Genomic DNA, 15035 nt, shown 5'->3' with positions numbered 1-15035 from the left:
AATTTAAAACATCAACGTTTTCTTGAGGTGGGAATGTTGGATGCTATATGCAACTAAAAGATATAGATACCTGCACTAATGGGATAACAAGATATCTAAAGAAATCTAATTTGAAAATTACCACAAGTTATTTTCTAACAATGTGGAAAAAGGTACTCCAGTCAAAACAGATCATCCCTGAACTTTAACACACTATGTGCCCAAAAAACTTAGCACATACGGTTAAATGTTTGTAATGCTAATTGCTGTTAGCTTAGTTAATGAGCACAACAATAAGAAAACTGATATTTTTTCAACTTTACACAAGCAAAATAGCTATTTAAGGTTTTAAGTTATTCCAAATCTAAGTTGACCTCTGAGGAGATTGATTTAGATTCAGTAACATGGTGATGGCAGTACAATGCTGTGGGGGTGCTTTTTTTACAGAATGGCAGAGAAGCTGCTTTGGGTTGATGGAAAGCTAAATAAAAATGCATCTAAAGAGATTAGAGGCTCCAAGTGGAGGTTCACGTTCCAGCAGGGCAATGACCCTAAACACAGAGTGCAATTGTTTAGGTCAAACACTATTCTTGTGTTATAATGTTAGAACGTTTTACAGTGTTGATTCATTCAACACTGTAAAATGACAATTTGATATTTGGCCATGGAAACAAGCAGCTTAGGTTGTTGATTTGTTTTTTTGGTTTTTTTTTTTTTTGGCTTTTTGTTTTACTTAAGTGGCAGCTCTTGTTGTGAGCTAGCGGCAGGTGTTCTAAATGTGCAGAAGCTTCCCCCTCCAGAAATAGACGTTATGTGACCTGATTCATAAACACAGCATGCAGGGAGAATCCACCAGGATCAGGTCAGCAGTTGAAGTGAGTTAGTGATGCAGTTCCTTTTAGCAGAAGGTAGCTAAAATTTGGTACAATAAAAACAAAATGACAGCACTATATATTTTAATAAAACTGTTTTCTTTGTATTGTTTAAAATCAAAAACTTCCCAAAATTCATGTACAGCTTGGACTCTATGACCTGTATCTTGGTTTTATACCCAAGGGTGACACATACGTCTGCGTAGAGACACTCTCACAAACTATGAACCTTTAACTTAAATCTCCCTGTGTGTCAGGGACAAAGTGTGTGGGTGTCCAGCCTAAGAGGCGTGAAAGCAAAGAGGAAGGAAAAGAATTCTGAATGTCACCTTAAGAAAAAATCTCGCAATAAAAACAGTAAAAGTACCGTACATATTTCAAACCCATTAATCCATCAGTTAAATTGTAGATTTGACAAATCTGGCTGTGATTGGCTGACCTTGCCGGGAACATTAAAAACGTCCCCATGAGGCAAAACCAAATCCTGAATAAGAAGCCTGTGATAGTTTCCCTCACAGGTGGTTGGCCAGTGCTGGGCTACCATCTGCGATATCAGAGGGGGCCAAGGAAGGATGCTGGGAACCTGGCAGCAAGGACAGCCACTCCCAGAGCCTGCTGCAGCTAAGAGATATATTTCATCCACTCTCTGGGAGCCTTTACAATAAATATAAGCTACCAGCAAGGACACCTGACTCATTCCTAATCAAACGCACACACTCACATGTGCTGCCTGCCAAAAAAGCCATTTTGGAACGCCGCAGTGGGTGACAACTGCAATAAAAGCACAAGGGAGCAGAGTAGGGAGAGCATGGCTGCAGCAGGGACAGCAGAGAACATCACCTGCAAGCAAATCACCGCACGCCTGACACCATGTCTACATTGAAACAGCTTGAGTCATTATGGCTTTCCCTTTCTAAAATTAAAGTAGCTCCAGTAGGCTTGGCATTACATAAGTCAAATCAAGTCATCTTGCTTAAAAGGGAAATTATGCTCAGATGATGTTTTGTTTTAGGAAGAGTATATTTATTATAAAAATGAACCAGTCTTCCAAAATCAAAACCAGAAGGTTAGACTTAGAAGAAAACCAGAAATTGGATTTGAGCCTCTGTTAGTAGAATTTTAACTGAAAAAGAAATAGGAAGATAAATAATTGTGTTCTGTCTGCAAATGAAACCAAAGGACATTTTGCATTTTTTGAGGAAAACATTTTTCATTCTTTGAGAAAAATGTTTGGAAATCATGGACGCTCAGTCAATTACCCCATTTATACGAAGCAGCTCTTTAGTGAAACCCTGACATTTTTGTTGCGATCCAGCCACGATGGAAACTGATCTTTGTTTCAAAAAGAATAGAGTCTTTTTGAAACAAAGTCTCATCTCAGAACTTTTCGGGAACAGCCCCCACTGAGGTGTGCCCTCCTGCGCAGGCGTAAAAGCGGCGAAAGCACAGAACACATGGCTGCAGCGTTTCTTCTACGAATGCATAGACAAATAACAACAAAAACAATGGCGGATAGCATTATGCTGTGATGTGCTACTTTACCTGTTCAGGTTAACGCAACTTCTGATATGACAATAAAAGTGTTACATGCGCAGTTGCTTCCTCAGAAACAGGTTGCAGTTTTCTAAATGAGGCGCTAAGTATCACAGCGCCACATAGTGGTCTGACATGATAACTACAGCGGATTAAAGGTGCATATAGGGAATATCATTTAATGAGGGGGAAGTGGGAATAAAATTATTTTCATTAGCTCCAAATAAAAAAAAATGACAGCAAAATAAAAATTAGAAATAAATTCTGTGTAATAGGGTCAATTAGTGAGTGGAATAAAGTGGGAAGCAGGGTAACATTTTGTCCTGAAAGTAGATGTGTTAGTAAAATGAAGAAAGTAAATTATGAGTGTGGTTAACAAGCCCACAGCATCATGAGTCCATGTCCGTAACATGTGCAGAAAGAAAAGTCTGGGAGATCATGTTCTGGATGAAAACACCATTTTCTTCAGTATTTGAATTCAAAAGAAATATAAATAATTCTCAATCAGAGTCAATATAAAGGAAAACTGGTTAAATTGTTTGCTCTGTTTAGCTTAATTGGTTATTCAAATTAATTAAAAAAAAAGTTTTGACACAAGTCACAAATTTGTTTCCAGAGAGCAGAACTTCTCCTGCAGCACAAAAATACAAATGAAAAGCCTAGGAGAGTAATTAGCCAATGGTTGAGGCTCAGATATTGAGGTCACCGTGACTACAGAGAGGACCTGACACCACCTGACATCTGGATGAGCGTAACCAAAAACAATTCTGTCCGAATTCCCTCTCAAGCAGGTCACTCTCAGTCACTCAGTTGCCAGCTTGAGGCGACAGCTCCCGACGACCGCCATGAATTAAAGATGGCATCACCGTGGCAACTGAGGACCCAGAAATAGGCTAGCTTGACCTTTTCCCCGACCTGCTCTGAGTGAGTCAGACGTTTGATTTTCTTCCCCTCATCTGAGACGTGATTGAGTGTTGAAGTGCAGAACCGGAGCAAGTCAAACACTTAAGCATCCTCCTTGTCACGCTCCAAGGAGCTCCGAGTGAATCAACCTGGCCAGGAAGGAAATATCAAGTTCTCCAGATGAGGGGAAGGGTTTACTGCCACTTGAACCCAAAATAAACTGCAGGTCATTCCAGCATTGCAGTGATCCTGGGATCCAATTTTCTGCACATGCGAAACCAACTGACATGCAAATGCAGGGGAAATGAAAAATGTCAAGGTTCTGGTTCAGCATGGAGTTGGTGACTTAATAACACCAAATGCCACCAAGGGAAAAAAATATTTCTTTGCAAAAGAAGCTTCAGTTCCCATTTCAGCTATATTAATGTACATTTTCACTACATGTTGCTTTAGAGTTTCTGAATTAGCATCGCAACTAGTGCTGCTAGTATTTTCATCCGGATGTCCTAACCCAAAGCAGGACAAAAGCACTTGGTCAATGGAACAAATTAAATGCATGTCAATGAACCTTAGTCAAATCTAGCAGAAAAGCACCTGATGAAAATAGAAATCCATCCAATCTTCAGACCCAGTTTTCTCTGGGCCATTCTAGCACATAAGCTTTAATCTTTACCATTTTACTCTAGCTCCAGCTCTATGCTTATGATTACTGTACTGCTTGAAGGTGAACTACAATTCAATGCAGTTTCAACATGATGTGAAAAAGTTTTAGGGGTAGGAATACTTTTGTAAAGTGCTGCAAATTGGAATGGATCTTAGCAGAATATAGGAAGAACACGACTAATATAAAACAAGAAACAGAGAACAGGAAAATAAATTAGTCGCTAAGAGAAAAATACCTCTTCTCTGCACTGATAAATTGTGTAAAGTAATTATCAACATCTCCAGGAGACAAAACAGGCCTGATTACTGCTTTAATCACAGCTGAAGCAGTATTGATTACTTTATGCTAAGCATGGAGATCTTTCTGAATCTTCACAAAAGCATCACTGTCATCTACTTCGATCAACACACAAATGACTTTCAGGCTGATTCATTCACTAGCAGCATTCAATCTAAAACAAAAAAATAGATGCAGAAATATGCAAGAGAACTTCTACATGGTCTTATCAAAAGCTAGACATGAGAATACTATGTAGTCTGTGTCCCCAAGTGAAACTCAGGAGAAGATGAGTCCATGCATCACGGTCACTCACTGAGATTCTCTCTGAGCGATAAAAACTTCTTGTTGAACACTAAAATAGTCAACTGCCAAATTTCCAACCTAGAAATTCATAGATCTCAGCTACAGTAGCCACCAGCCACTACTGGGGTGTTGGTGGCACTGATGTGTGGGGAACTGATCCACTGACAGGATGGTGTTTTTATTCCAATATTCCTTCTCCTGTCTGCTGTGTTCCTTGGTCTGAATGATGCTGTTTGTTCACTAATATCCCCTAATAAAACTCTGAGGCTTTCACCGAACAGTATATTACTCAGATTAATCTATGCAGATGAATTCAAATAAGGTTGCAGCAATTGGTTGTACCAGACCTTATTTAGAGTTATCAAAGTAGTGGTGGGTTAATACTGTACATATGTAAGTCACATTTTAGATTTTAGATTTGTACATCATTTTAAAAACTATGGCTATTTATATAACAGTCTACAAAGTCAACTACTTTGAGTTTGCCTGCCAGCTTAAATCCCAGTAAAAATATACTGAAGTTTGTAGTCGTAACACGTCAATATGCCGAAGGGTATTAATACTGCATAAAGATGTGCTTGGTCTGCAGCAGTGCTTAAGTGCATATCATAGTTATAGTTGCATGAAAGTGAGGACTCAATGTCTCCCAGCAGAGAGATTGAAGGCAACAAGAAAATTCATACTCTTCTTGTTTATCAATAGATTAATTGCTGTAGTTTATCAACTTACATTTGAACAGCTCTTTTCACCATTCTCCTTCTCAGGTTATATTTTTCCTCCTGGACTCAGATTATCGGCAAATTTTATCTTAAAACCAAAGCAGAGATGAGTCTGAAAAAATATACATACTCTCTTAACATGTCTACTTGACACAGCTTGAGCCATTTCCCTTAAGAGCTTCTAATGTTTGACAAAGAGACAGGAGAAAACCACTTTCCTCTTAATGTGCTACTGCTTATTGTCATGTCAGCTGTCACCGATTCACAAAACATAAATATACAGCATACTGCCTGTTATTTTCTTGATCAGAAAATCAGTTCTTACAGCTTTAAGTGTGTTTTTCAGTGGACAAAAAAAAATTAAATTCCATTTTTTATCTCCAAATGAGTAAGTTGTCGTCATTGAGCCTTTATTTGTGAGAAATAAAAAAAACTCATTGCACAAATATGGATTGAAATGTGTAGTATTGGAGTTAATAATCAGATACAAACATGTTTTGGAGGAAATTTTTGGTTTCTGACACTATTGCATGATTGAACACTCCCCATGTCAAACTGACCCATGAACATTATGCTGTACCTCAGAAACAAACATAACAGGAGGGTTAATAACTTAGCTGAATTAATCACCAAGTGCACGATTGGTATTGTCCAAAAAAACAATTTGCATTAAAAAAAAGTTTTTATCTAAGTAAATGTTCTTTTTTTTAACGCTGTAAAGTGTTTACTATTAAGACTAGGCATATATAATGCCCAACAGCAGATGATACCAGAAAATCCTAATGTTGATCAATGGCTCTCACAATGACTGCAGCAGCTGTGGAGCTCATTTATTTTGGCAAATGGGTTTTGCAAATAGCACACGGGATGCTCATTTAACCATCCTGCACACAAAGAGAGGATGTTCTGTAAAATAAAGCTCCAACCAAAAGGTTATTATTGAGCAGACGCTGTTAGAGAATTCCAGAGAGGTTTTGCTTTCAAAGTGTCAATAAAGTCTCAACTGAACACGCTGTGCTTCACTTTGACCCTCTAACAAATCTGACAGGATGACTCAGAAATCCCAAGGCAGGCAAAAATTGCCCCACAACCTTTATTGAGAGCATGAGAGAGGGGTTATATTAGTTTTGCAGTACTATTAGCGCCTCTCTTTGGATCTATGTTTTCACTTCCATCAGAGCTGTGAAAAATGAGGTTTCATTACATGGAAACGTGAGTAAAAGGAGTAAGTAAAACCTACATGGCACCTTTTGAAACATGAAATCACAAAGTGTCTTACAAAACAAGATTTAAAACTACATGAGACAAATTACTACATTCAGTTATTTATTAACTAAAGTAATAAAAATGGGAAAAAAAGATTATAGCTTCATACATGGTACAGCCTTAAAACCTTGGTCAGAAAACCATAGGAACCTCAAAAAGTTGTTTTGTTTAACCAGATTGTTAACTGTGATTACAATCATCAAGTCTAAACATTCCATATCATTAACTGGCAAAAACATGAGCAAACAGGGAACTGAATCTGCCAAATCAGGAAGGGATCAAGCAAGGGAACATCTAAAACATGCAGGGCAGTTTGCCTTGAGGAACAGGGTTAGGAAACACAGAAGTAGAGAATCATTATGTGTATTACATAATGATACTACACATTCTGGGTTTTACTTTTTAAAATATATGTGTAGCATTTTCCTTCCTCTCCAGTCATATTGAATTCCGTTTACGTTTGTGATTTGAATGTGTCAAAATTGTAGCTGTGGCACAACTCATATCATCCAAGTATCTTCAACGAGTTATGGATGGTGATGCTTTGGGTAGAAAGGATCTGTGTGACAGTCTCATGGCTGTCATGACATGCAAGCAGAAACATGTCCTGGATGACATCATCAGTAGTTGGGAAGCACTGCTAATCCACCTTATTTGCTTTTGCTGCTCCTCTTTAAATCTCTGTCTGGCTGTACAGTTAAAAAGTTGAGCAGAGATGTTATGTTAGCGTTGGGGATATGATTCTTGTCTATCAAGATGGATGAAGGAAATTGCTTGAATTTCCTCTTTCTCTTTCTGCTCTTTGGGCTTGTTCTGCATCCAGTCTCCATTTCAGGTTTTCTGGGTTTTGGAGTTATAGTTCAGGTATTATTTGAGCTATTGAAATGCTAATCAGCTGCTCCCAGTGGTAAAAACAATAAATTGTTGCCATAGTTATGCAACACAGCAACTGTACGAAAGTAAGAAAGTAAGAAAGTAAGAGCAGAAATCCTTTCAGATGCACAACAAACAAAACCAGAAGAAACAATTGTCCAAACATGCAACACCTCAACCAAAAAAATATAAATAAAAGTTTCCAAAAAGAGCAAATCAGAACAAATGTAACAGAGAAACTCCAAAATACTGCCACCATGAGAGGTGCAACTCTAGAATTTAAAAGTGGCCATTAGTGCTGTTCCAAATATCGATCCTGTATTCTCTTCCAAACCCACCTGAAGTATAATCGGAGCATCATCTGATTATATCAAAGATTTTGCACATCTTAGCAAGGACGCCAATAAACATTGAGACTATAATTAAGTTTCCATTTTGATTGTTTTCCCTCACAAACACTACAGTTGAAGTTACACCTGTTTTTTATGTGAATTCTCCTGCTTTTACTTTGCATGATGGAACAAAATGGTGAAAATTCAGTAAGGCGAGGCCCACTTGACCAAGCCAGTGAAGTATGAACCTTTACATCAAATCATTTTTCATCCCCCTTTGATGACTTAGCACCTTTATAAGAATTTGATGTCACTACTCAGTTCTGCAATCTATCACCTGAAGGAGGCCTGTGGCAAAACAGATAGCCCATGAATCAACTCTAACTTGTCTGTGTGCATTTGAAGATGGTTGCTGATAGCCATGTGCAATGAAAAGCTCCTGCAGCAGAAGCTTAGAGTACCATATATTTATGTATTTACTGGAGATAACACTTGTACTGCATCTTAGAATGAGAGTATAAGTGAGCTGTTTCTGTAAACAGGGTTTTGAAGTCCTTAAAAGCCTGTAGTTATCACCTTAATCAACACACAGCAGTGAAAGCCTCAGTCTCGGCAATAAATCCTCTGTTCGCCATTTCTGTACAAAGGGCTATTTCCATAAGACTTACACTGACATGTTTCATTTTGCCAAATCCATGACACATGTCTTCATGGATCTGTACTTTCATGTTCCATGATTCAAAGCGTGACCTCGCAGCTAGAGAACGACTGTCTTTTTGAAAAGAAATCTGTTGGGATTTTCCGTAGCTGTTATTGGGATTCCAAGCACTGCCGTACCCCTTGCAAACAGACCGGAGACGCCGCACGGAATCTTAACGACATTCCTGATAGCAAATCTGAAAGGCAAAGCAGTGGAGTGTTGCTGCACACCAAAATCAATTTCTGCACATTTTCCATTGGGTAAAGACTGCTCAGGTGACAACACAGTCATTATTCAAAGGAGGCTTTTTAATGACTTTCTCAGAATAAGTTTCTGCCACCCCTCAAACGTAGGTTGTATCAGTCTTTGTCAAGCATTTTTCCTATTTCTTTTATAACAGCATGCTGTGATCTAAATAATTATGTTTCGTGTGAGTAATAGTGCTGAAATTAGAAAATACCTTAGTTTGCGATTAATTCACAAGCCTGGTTTTGAATGACACTTACAGGCGTCAGACTGGAGAATGGCTGGTGAGTCATCTGGGCAGGAAGTTAACACTTTAACCCTTTTATGGTCTCGTTTCATTGAGCGAAGGCCGAAAAGAAGCAGCTCTGACATCATTTGACTCACAGTGAACAAACAGTGCATCATCTCAGGTATTTCAATGTGGATATTACACATGTTAACTGTTTATAGATGCAGACAATTGCAAATTTATCAACTGGCTGGAAAAATTGACCCTTGCAAAAGTATTGATATCCCCTGAACAAACTTGCTTTATCTGGATTTTATATGACAGAATAACACAAAATAAATGTGGAAATGTGACACGCAATGAAGACAACACATTGTGGTGTTTTGTGTTGTTGTTGCTGTTTTGTTTTACTTTTGCAAATAAAAATATAAAATTTATTCAGTGCAGTTAGGTTTGGCTCACATCAATACTTTATTGAGCGAGATGCAAGTTTTGTGGAGAATTTCTCTACCAGTTTGGTCAAATTTAGACATTTGTTGCTCATTATTTATTTATTTATTTATTTTTGTAAAACAGCTCAAACTTAGTCAGTTGGGATGGACAGAAATTGTGAACAGCAATTTTAAAGCCTTGCCAGGGATTTTCTACTGGACTTAGATCTGGACTTTAACTAGACCGTTCTAACCCACAAGTATGCTATAATGTAGGCCATTTCATTTTAGATGTGACTAGAACTTTAGGGTCACCGTACTGCTGGAAAGTGAATCTTCAACTCTGATTTCAAGCTTCCCTGTATCTGCTTAAGAGAAGTATCCCCACAGCATGATGCTGCTACCACCATGTTTCGTGGGGGTGATGAGGTTCAGCTGAGCTCCATTTCCTCAGAGGTTGGAACTTCGATCTGAGCATAACATCACACCACAGTTGATCGTGTTCTGGTATCAAATCAGAAAAAACAGTGGGATTTGCAAATTGTTTTACTCATTAACCAGAGTAAGTGCAATTACCATTTAACATTATTAAGTGTTAGTTTTGAGGCACACATAGCATATTGAATACAGGCTTAAAATTTCAGTGCTATTCTCATCTAACCTGAGCACCTTCCTCCATATATTTCCGTGTTCCTGACTCGTCTGGGAGGGAGCTATTGAGACATTCCAAAAGTTCTGTACGTGAGTTTAAGACATTTTCTGGCCAGAAAAAAAAGATGAACAGACTATTGTTTTAGCCACCTCAAGCATAATAACAAATTCCTGTGCCCTCCAGGTGTATGGGTCTTCAGATAAAAGCCTGTATGCTGAAAAGACAACTGATAATGGATTTTCCAACAGTATCTGAACGTCTCTACAGGTTGTCCAGATAGAGCAGGGCTGGACCACCATGCTGCAGCCTTAAGATGCATTCCTGCTCTAACAGCTGAATTAACATCTCATTACTGAATGACCTGCTGAAAGTTGCAGGACAGTAGTTCTTGAGTAACTCCCCTACTCTGCAGTTACCATTAATCTCTTGGCTGCTTGGCTGATTAATTTTCCCTTCACCCATTGAACGACCATGACTTGATAGATTTCAGGTTTCATCCCTCTTTCCATTGTCAGATGATAGGTTTTACTCTTCCTTTCAAGTCTCTCCCCAGTCTGTCTGCTTCCTTGGTCTTCATTTAAAGTGTCCACAGAACAGCTGGGTTTGTGTTGAGATTAACTTAAACACAGGCACATTCTGTTTATAAATTAGATATATAAAAGGTATTTGAATATTTGCATTATTAAAACAATAAGCTGCAGACTAAAACTCCTAATGTGGCTTTCATTTGCTCTCAGACATTCTGGACTCCTACGCACCACACACCCTTTCTGTCTCTCTCCCACACAAACTGCATAAATATGTATCCGTAGAACTATTTATACCATCACATACTAATCACACTAGCTTACTTTGAATCAGAGCTCTACATGCTGTAAATCGCAAGGGGCCTTATTTAATGAAAAAAAAAAAAAAGAAAGAATTTCCAGCTTTCCGCAACACTCACAATCAAGAGCTTAGTGTTTCAGAACTGCAGTGTGAAAATTCTTTTTAAATAACTCACATGGGGAATAAGCACGGGATCATTACCAAATATCCTCATCCATAACCTCACAAACATCGTGGAAAAAATAAAACATAAAAACAGTATGAGATTAGAAGGAAGACAGAAGAAGAGGCTCGAATGCTGATTTAAATAAAAGGGGGAAATGGCACACCCCTGCTCTAAATATACTGACTATGATGCAGTTCGTTCGATGTCTGTATGAATCATCGCAGATCTCGGATGCCGACCGGAAACCTTTATTTGCCTCCTGTTCATGATCCAGTTTGTGCTCATCATGTGTCATGTGTTCTGGCAGCACAGAATGAAGCAGTAGGTGTGATAAGAAGTGAGAAAAACTGGGGAAATTCAGCTATCACAACAGATGTTCTACTGTACGCTGTAAAATATATCTATCTATCTATCTATCTATCTATCTATCTATCTATCTATCTATCTATCTATCTATCTATATATATATATATATATATATATATATATATATATATATATATATATTATATAGATATAGACATAGATATAGATATGGATCTATATCTATATCTATATAAAAATATATATAGATAATAAAGCTGAGAGAGGGAGGAAGGAAGGACATGGGGTAGAAAGAAGGAAAGAAACAAACAAACAAATAAACAAACAAATAGCACAAAGGAAGAAGGTAAAAAGAAAATAGGAATATTTTCCTTGGTCCAATTTTCATTTCCTGTCCTGAAGACCCCTAAAATCAAATTCCAAACTTTTCCAGACTGCTCATGGATCTTGTATGTGCTTCCTGGTGTTGCATTTAATGAAGCTCTGTTTTTTGGGGTTTGTTTTGTATTCCCACTGCTCTCAGACTGAAAAATCACCAGCAAAGATGTTTGTGAGGACCAGAAACAAAGCTTGCATAAAAATTATGTAAAGGTTTTTGCAAATGTTTTCTGTATGTTTTAGAATTTTAGAAATTTTAAAATAAGATTTGTACTTATCATCTTTGTTATACAGATCCCCAGAGCTTATAAGAAGATCTTCCCTGATTATTCCTCAAGTGAGAGAAAAAACACAGTGAGAGGCATGAATTTCAGTTCTGGCCTCTGGAAAAGCCTTCTGTGAAAACCAGCAGAGACCATCCATGTTTTTAAAAACAAATGTAAGACTTTTCACTCTTTTGTTAATAATGTACATTTCATTTAACCTGATTTTCAATCCAACTGTAACTGTAGTTATATTTTTAATTTAGCTTCAGATATTTTTTAAAATAACAATATTTATCGTACTTACTAATTTTGTTTTACAGATGATAGTGGATGTTTATCAGTTGTTTGACAATTTGTATTATTTTTAATTATCTTTTGCATATTTCTTATATTATTCATGACATTAATTTTAGCACATTTTCAGAATTTTTCTGCTACAAGTGTACCTAAACAAATCAGAACAACGTCTAAAAGGTCATTTATTTTAGTATTTCAATTCAAAAAATGAAACATTTGTCTGTCAAGTGTAACGATTATATACAGCTGACTTAACCCAATATTTAAGACTGACACAGATGCATTATTAATACAGGGATATGTCCAAGTATGCACACAATACGTTGCCATTGCTCCTTTATTTAAATAGCAGCATTAATGTGGCATGAAAGAGATCAGTCTTTAATGCAAACTTCACCTTGTTCTTAAAGGATACAGCACATTTACCTCACCTGATAGATTTGGACCAGTGAATTTATGTCAGAAGTTTCTATCATTCAACACAGCAGTTATATCTATTTTCACCAACTTTGTCCCTCCATCAAATTTTCCATATTTTCCAATTACCCACCAAGATACAGCAAGTGACTTCAGTGGCCAAAACTGGAAAAAATTTGCTTTTAGAAGCCGCTTGGTGCTTGGAATCCCTCTGTCATCTATCTTTTTTGTTGTTTTTGTGCTGTGCAATCAATCTGCACATAATTAAATAGGTGTTGATTATTGAATTGAGTTAATGAAATAAAAAAAAAACATGAAGCACTTGTATGACTATCATTGTCTCATCACCAAAAACGTCCATCAAACCAAACTTCGCTCTATTTGACACATTTCCCATAAATTTTAGCTCATTTAAATAAATTCTGGAAATAAATCACTGTGGGTTACTATTAAATATACAATGAGGGCCACAGATGTGCAGTTCAAAACACATAGGGTAGAAAGTAGAGAAGAAGTCCCACAGGAAACATCTCGTCAATTAGGCCTGCGAGATTACGTAACTTTTCCTAATGATGGATCTTCGGACTTCATCCAACCTCCTTCATCAATGTGCAAACTCTGCGAGATAATTGCGTTTGCACGCTCAGATTTCCCCTGAAGTTTTGCAAAGAGACTAAATGTCTCTTTTTGTTTTTTGTTATTTTTACGCATCTGGAGATTTAGCTCCACAGTCTGACGACGGAACAAAGCAGAAACGATCCCACTCGGGTAAAAGTGTAATTTGGGAACGACCGTGGAATAATGTTAAAAGTAAATAAATAAAAAGCGGATTCTTACCGAATTTCCTGTCAGAGACGGCAGGTGAGGAGCAGAGGCAGACGACCAGCGCGGCGACGAGGACGGGACACCGAGGAGAATCCATACCGCTCCTGCCTACAGCATTAATCCATTCCGCACACCTTCACTAAAACTGCATGCTTTCAGCCTCGACGTCAGGGGGAGGTCGGCTGCACAGGACAGGAGATTAAAAGTGATGGGAGAAGGAACAACAGGGAGAGGCGGAACGATTCGCTCAGGCACAACCGAAGCCAGGCGTTGTTTCAGCACCACGAACAGCGACCAGTTTGACGGAGGAGCCCCTCCTCGGGTCCTGACGTCAAGCAGCACACATGGCGAGAGGAGAGGAGACTGATAGCAGGAGGAACTATAAATGAAACCCCGAAACGGCGTGAAGGCATATACATTTGATTATGTTGGAAAGTACTCAAAACACATTGATTTGTGATACATATACAAGTAAAAAATATTCACTCGCCTGCCTTCACACACATTGTTGTGTCATCACAAAATACTTTGGAGGGAGTTTTGACTGTGATTCCAGAAGTGCATTTCTAATGTTGGAAGAGAAAAGGTCAACTTGCCTTCTTTTCTGTAAAGTCTCAAATAATGTGTTATATTAGGATCAAACTCACACATGACCCCATGAATCAACACCAGTTGACTGTGAAATATTTAGTGGAGAGAATATTTCATGACTGGATCTAAATTTACTTATTTGGAGAGAAGACCTAATACCTGTGATAATCTGTATGTTTAGATGCTATTTACTAACATACCAAAAAATATATACAACCTTTCTGGAGGGGTTTAATTTGATTTGAACATCCATTCAAAAGTTTTACTGAGTTTCATTAGATGAAAATATTTTTCTGGTGCACTGCAAATATCCCAATTTGCATATAAGGATTTTAAAAAAACAACTACTTTTGGATTAATAAGAATTATGCAGAAAAAAACAAAATGTCATCTTTTGATGAAAGTGGAAAAGAATTGCTGACTTTCTCACTCTCATTTATTACTACCTTTAAGAAACTAGATTTTACACGCAGAGGAAAAAAAAAATCAGCCCTTATTTTTGTACTTTCAAAACAACAAACATAAACAGTAAGCGTTGTGAATTGCAAGGAAATTAATAATGGTAGTTATGAAGACAGTGCTGATATTTAAATGTCAATTTTCAAAAGGTGGAGCACAACATAAGGAAACCCCAAAGGGTTACAAATTTACCAATTTTCTTATCGTTTATACATTTGCATTTGAGTTCAAAACGTATCAAACGTCCAATATATTTTTGTTTGTTGATTTTATTTTAATGCCCTTAATCATATTTGTTTTTAAATCTAGTTTTTGCAAGTATTTTAGATTTTATCATTAAGCAAATCTGAAGGATATTGTAAGTTACATACTTCTTATGGCTGAAGTATGTTATTTAGTCAAAAAAATAATAACACCTATATTCTTACCCTCTAAATCTAATAAATGAATTAGGGGATGTATAAAAATATAAATGTTAAGGTGGCCTGAACTCAAAAAATATG

At 37.4% G+C, this 15035-nt stretch overlaps 1 protein-coding gene across 1 annotated transcript in view; it reads right to left on the bottom strand.

The window, feature by feature from the left end:
• Positions 1-13804, bottom strand: part of ptprn2 (protein tyrosine phosphatase receptor type N2) — a 144951-nt gene extending 131147 nt beyond the window's left edge. The window contains exon 1 of the mRNA XM_044104342.1: positions 13495-13804. Coding sequence (XP_043960277.1) covers positions 13495-13579 — 85 coding nt within the window. The 5' untranslated portion in view covers positions 13580-13804. The remainder of the gene's footprint in view (positions 1-13494) is intronic.
• Between the last annotated feature and the right edge of the window lie 1231 nt (positions 13805-15035).

This window comes from Gambusia affinis, linkage group LG21 (genome assembly GCF_019740435.1).
Source record: "Gambusia affinis linkage group LG21, SWU_Gaff_1.0, whole genome shotgun sequence".
Lineage (NCBI taxonomy): Eukaryota > Metazoa > Chordata > Actinopteri > Cyprinodontiformes > Poeciliidae > Gambusia > Gambusia affinis.
Note: the sequence above shows the minus strand (reverse complement) of the source record. Positions and strands in the feature narration are given on the sequence as shown.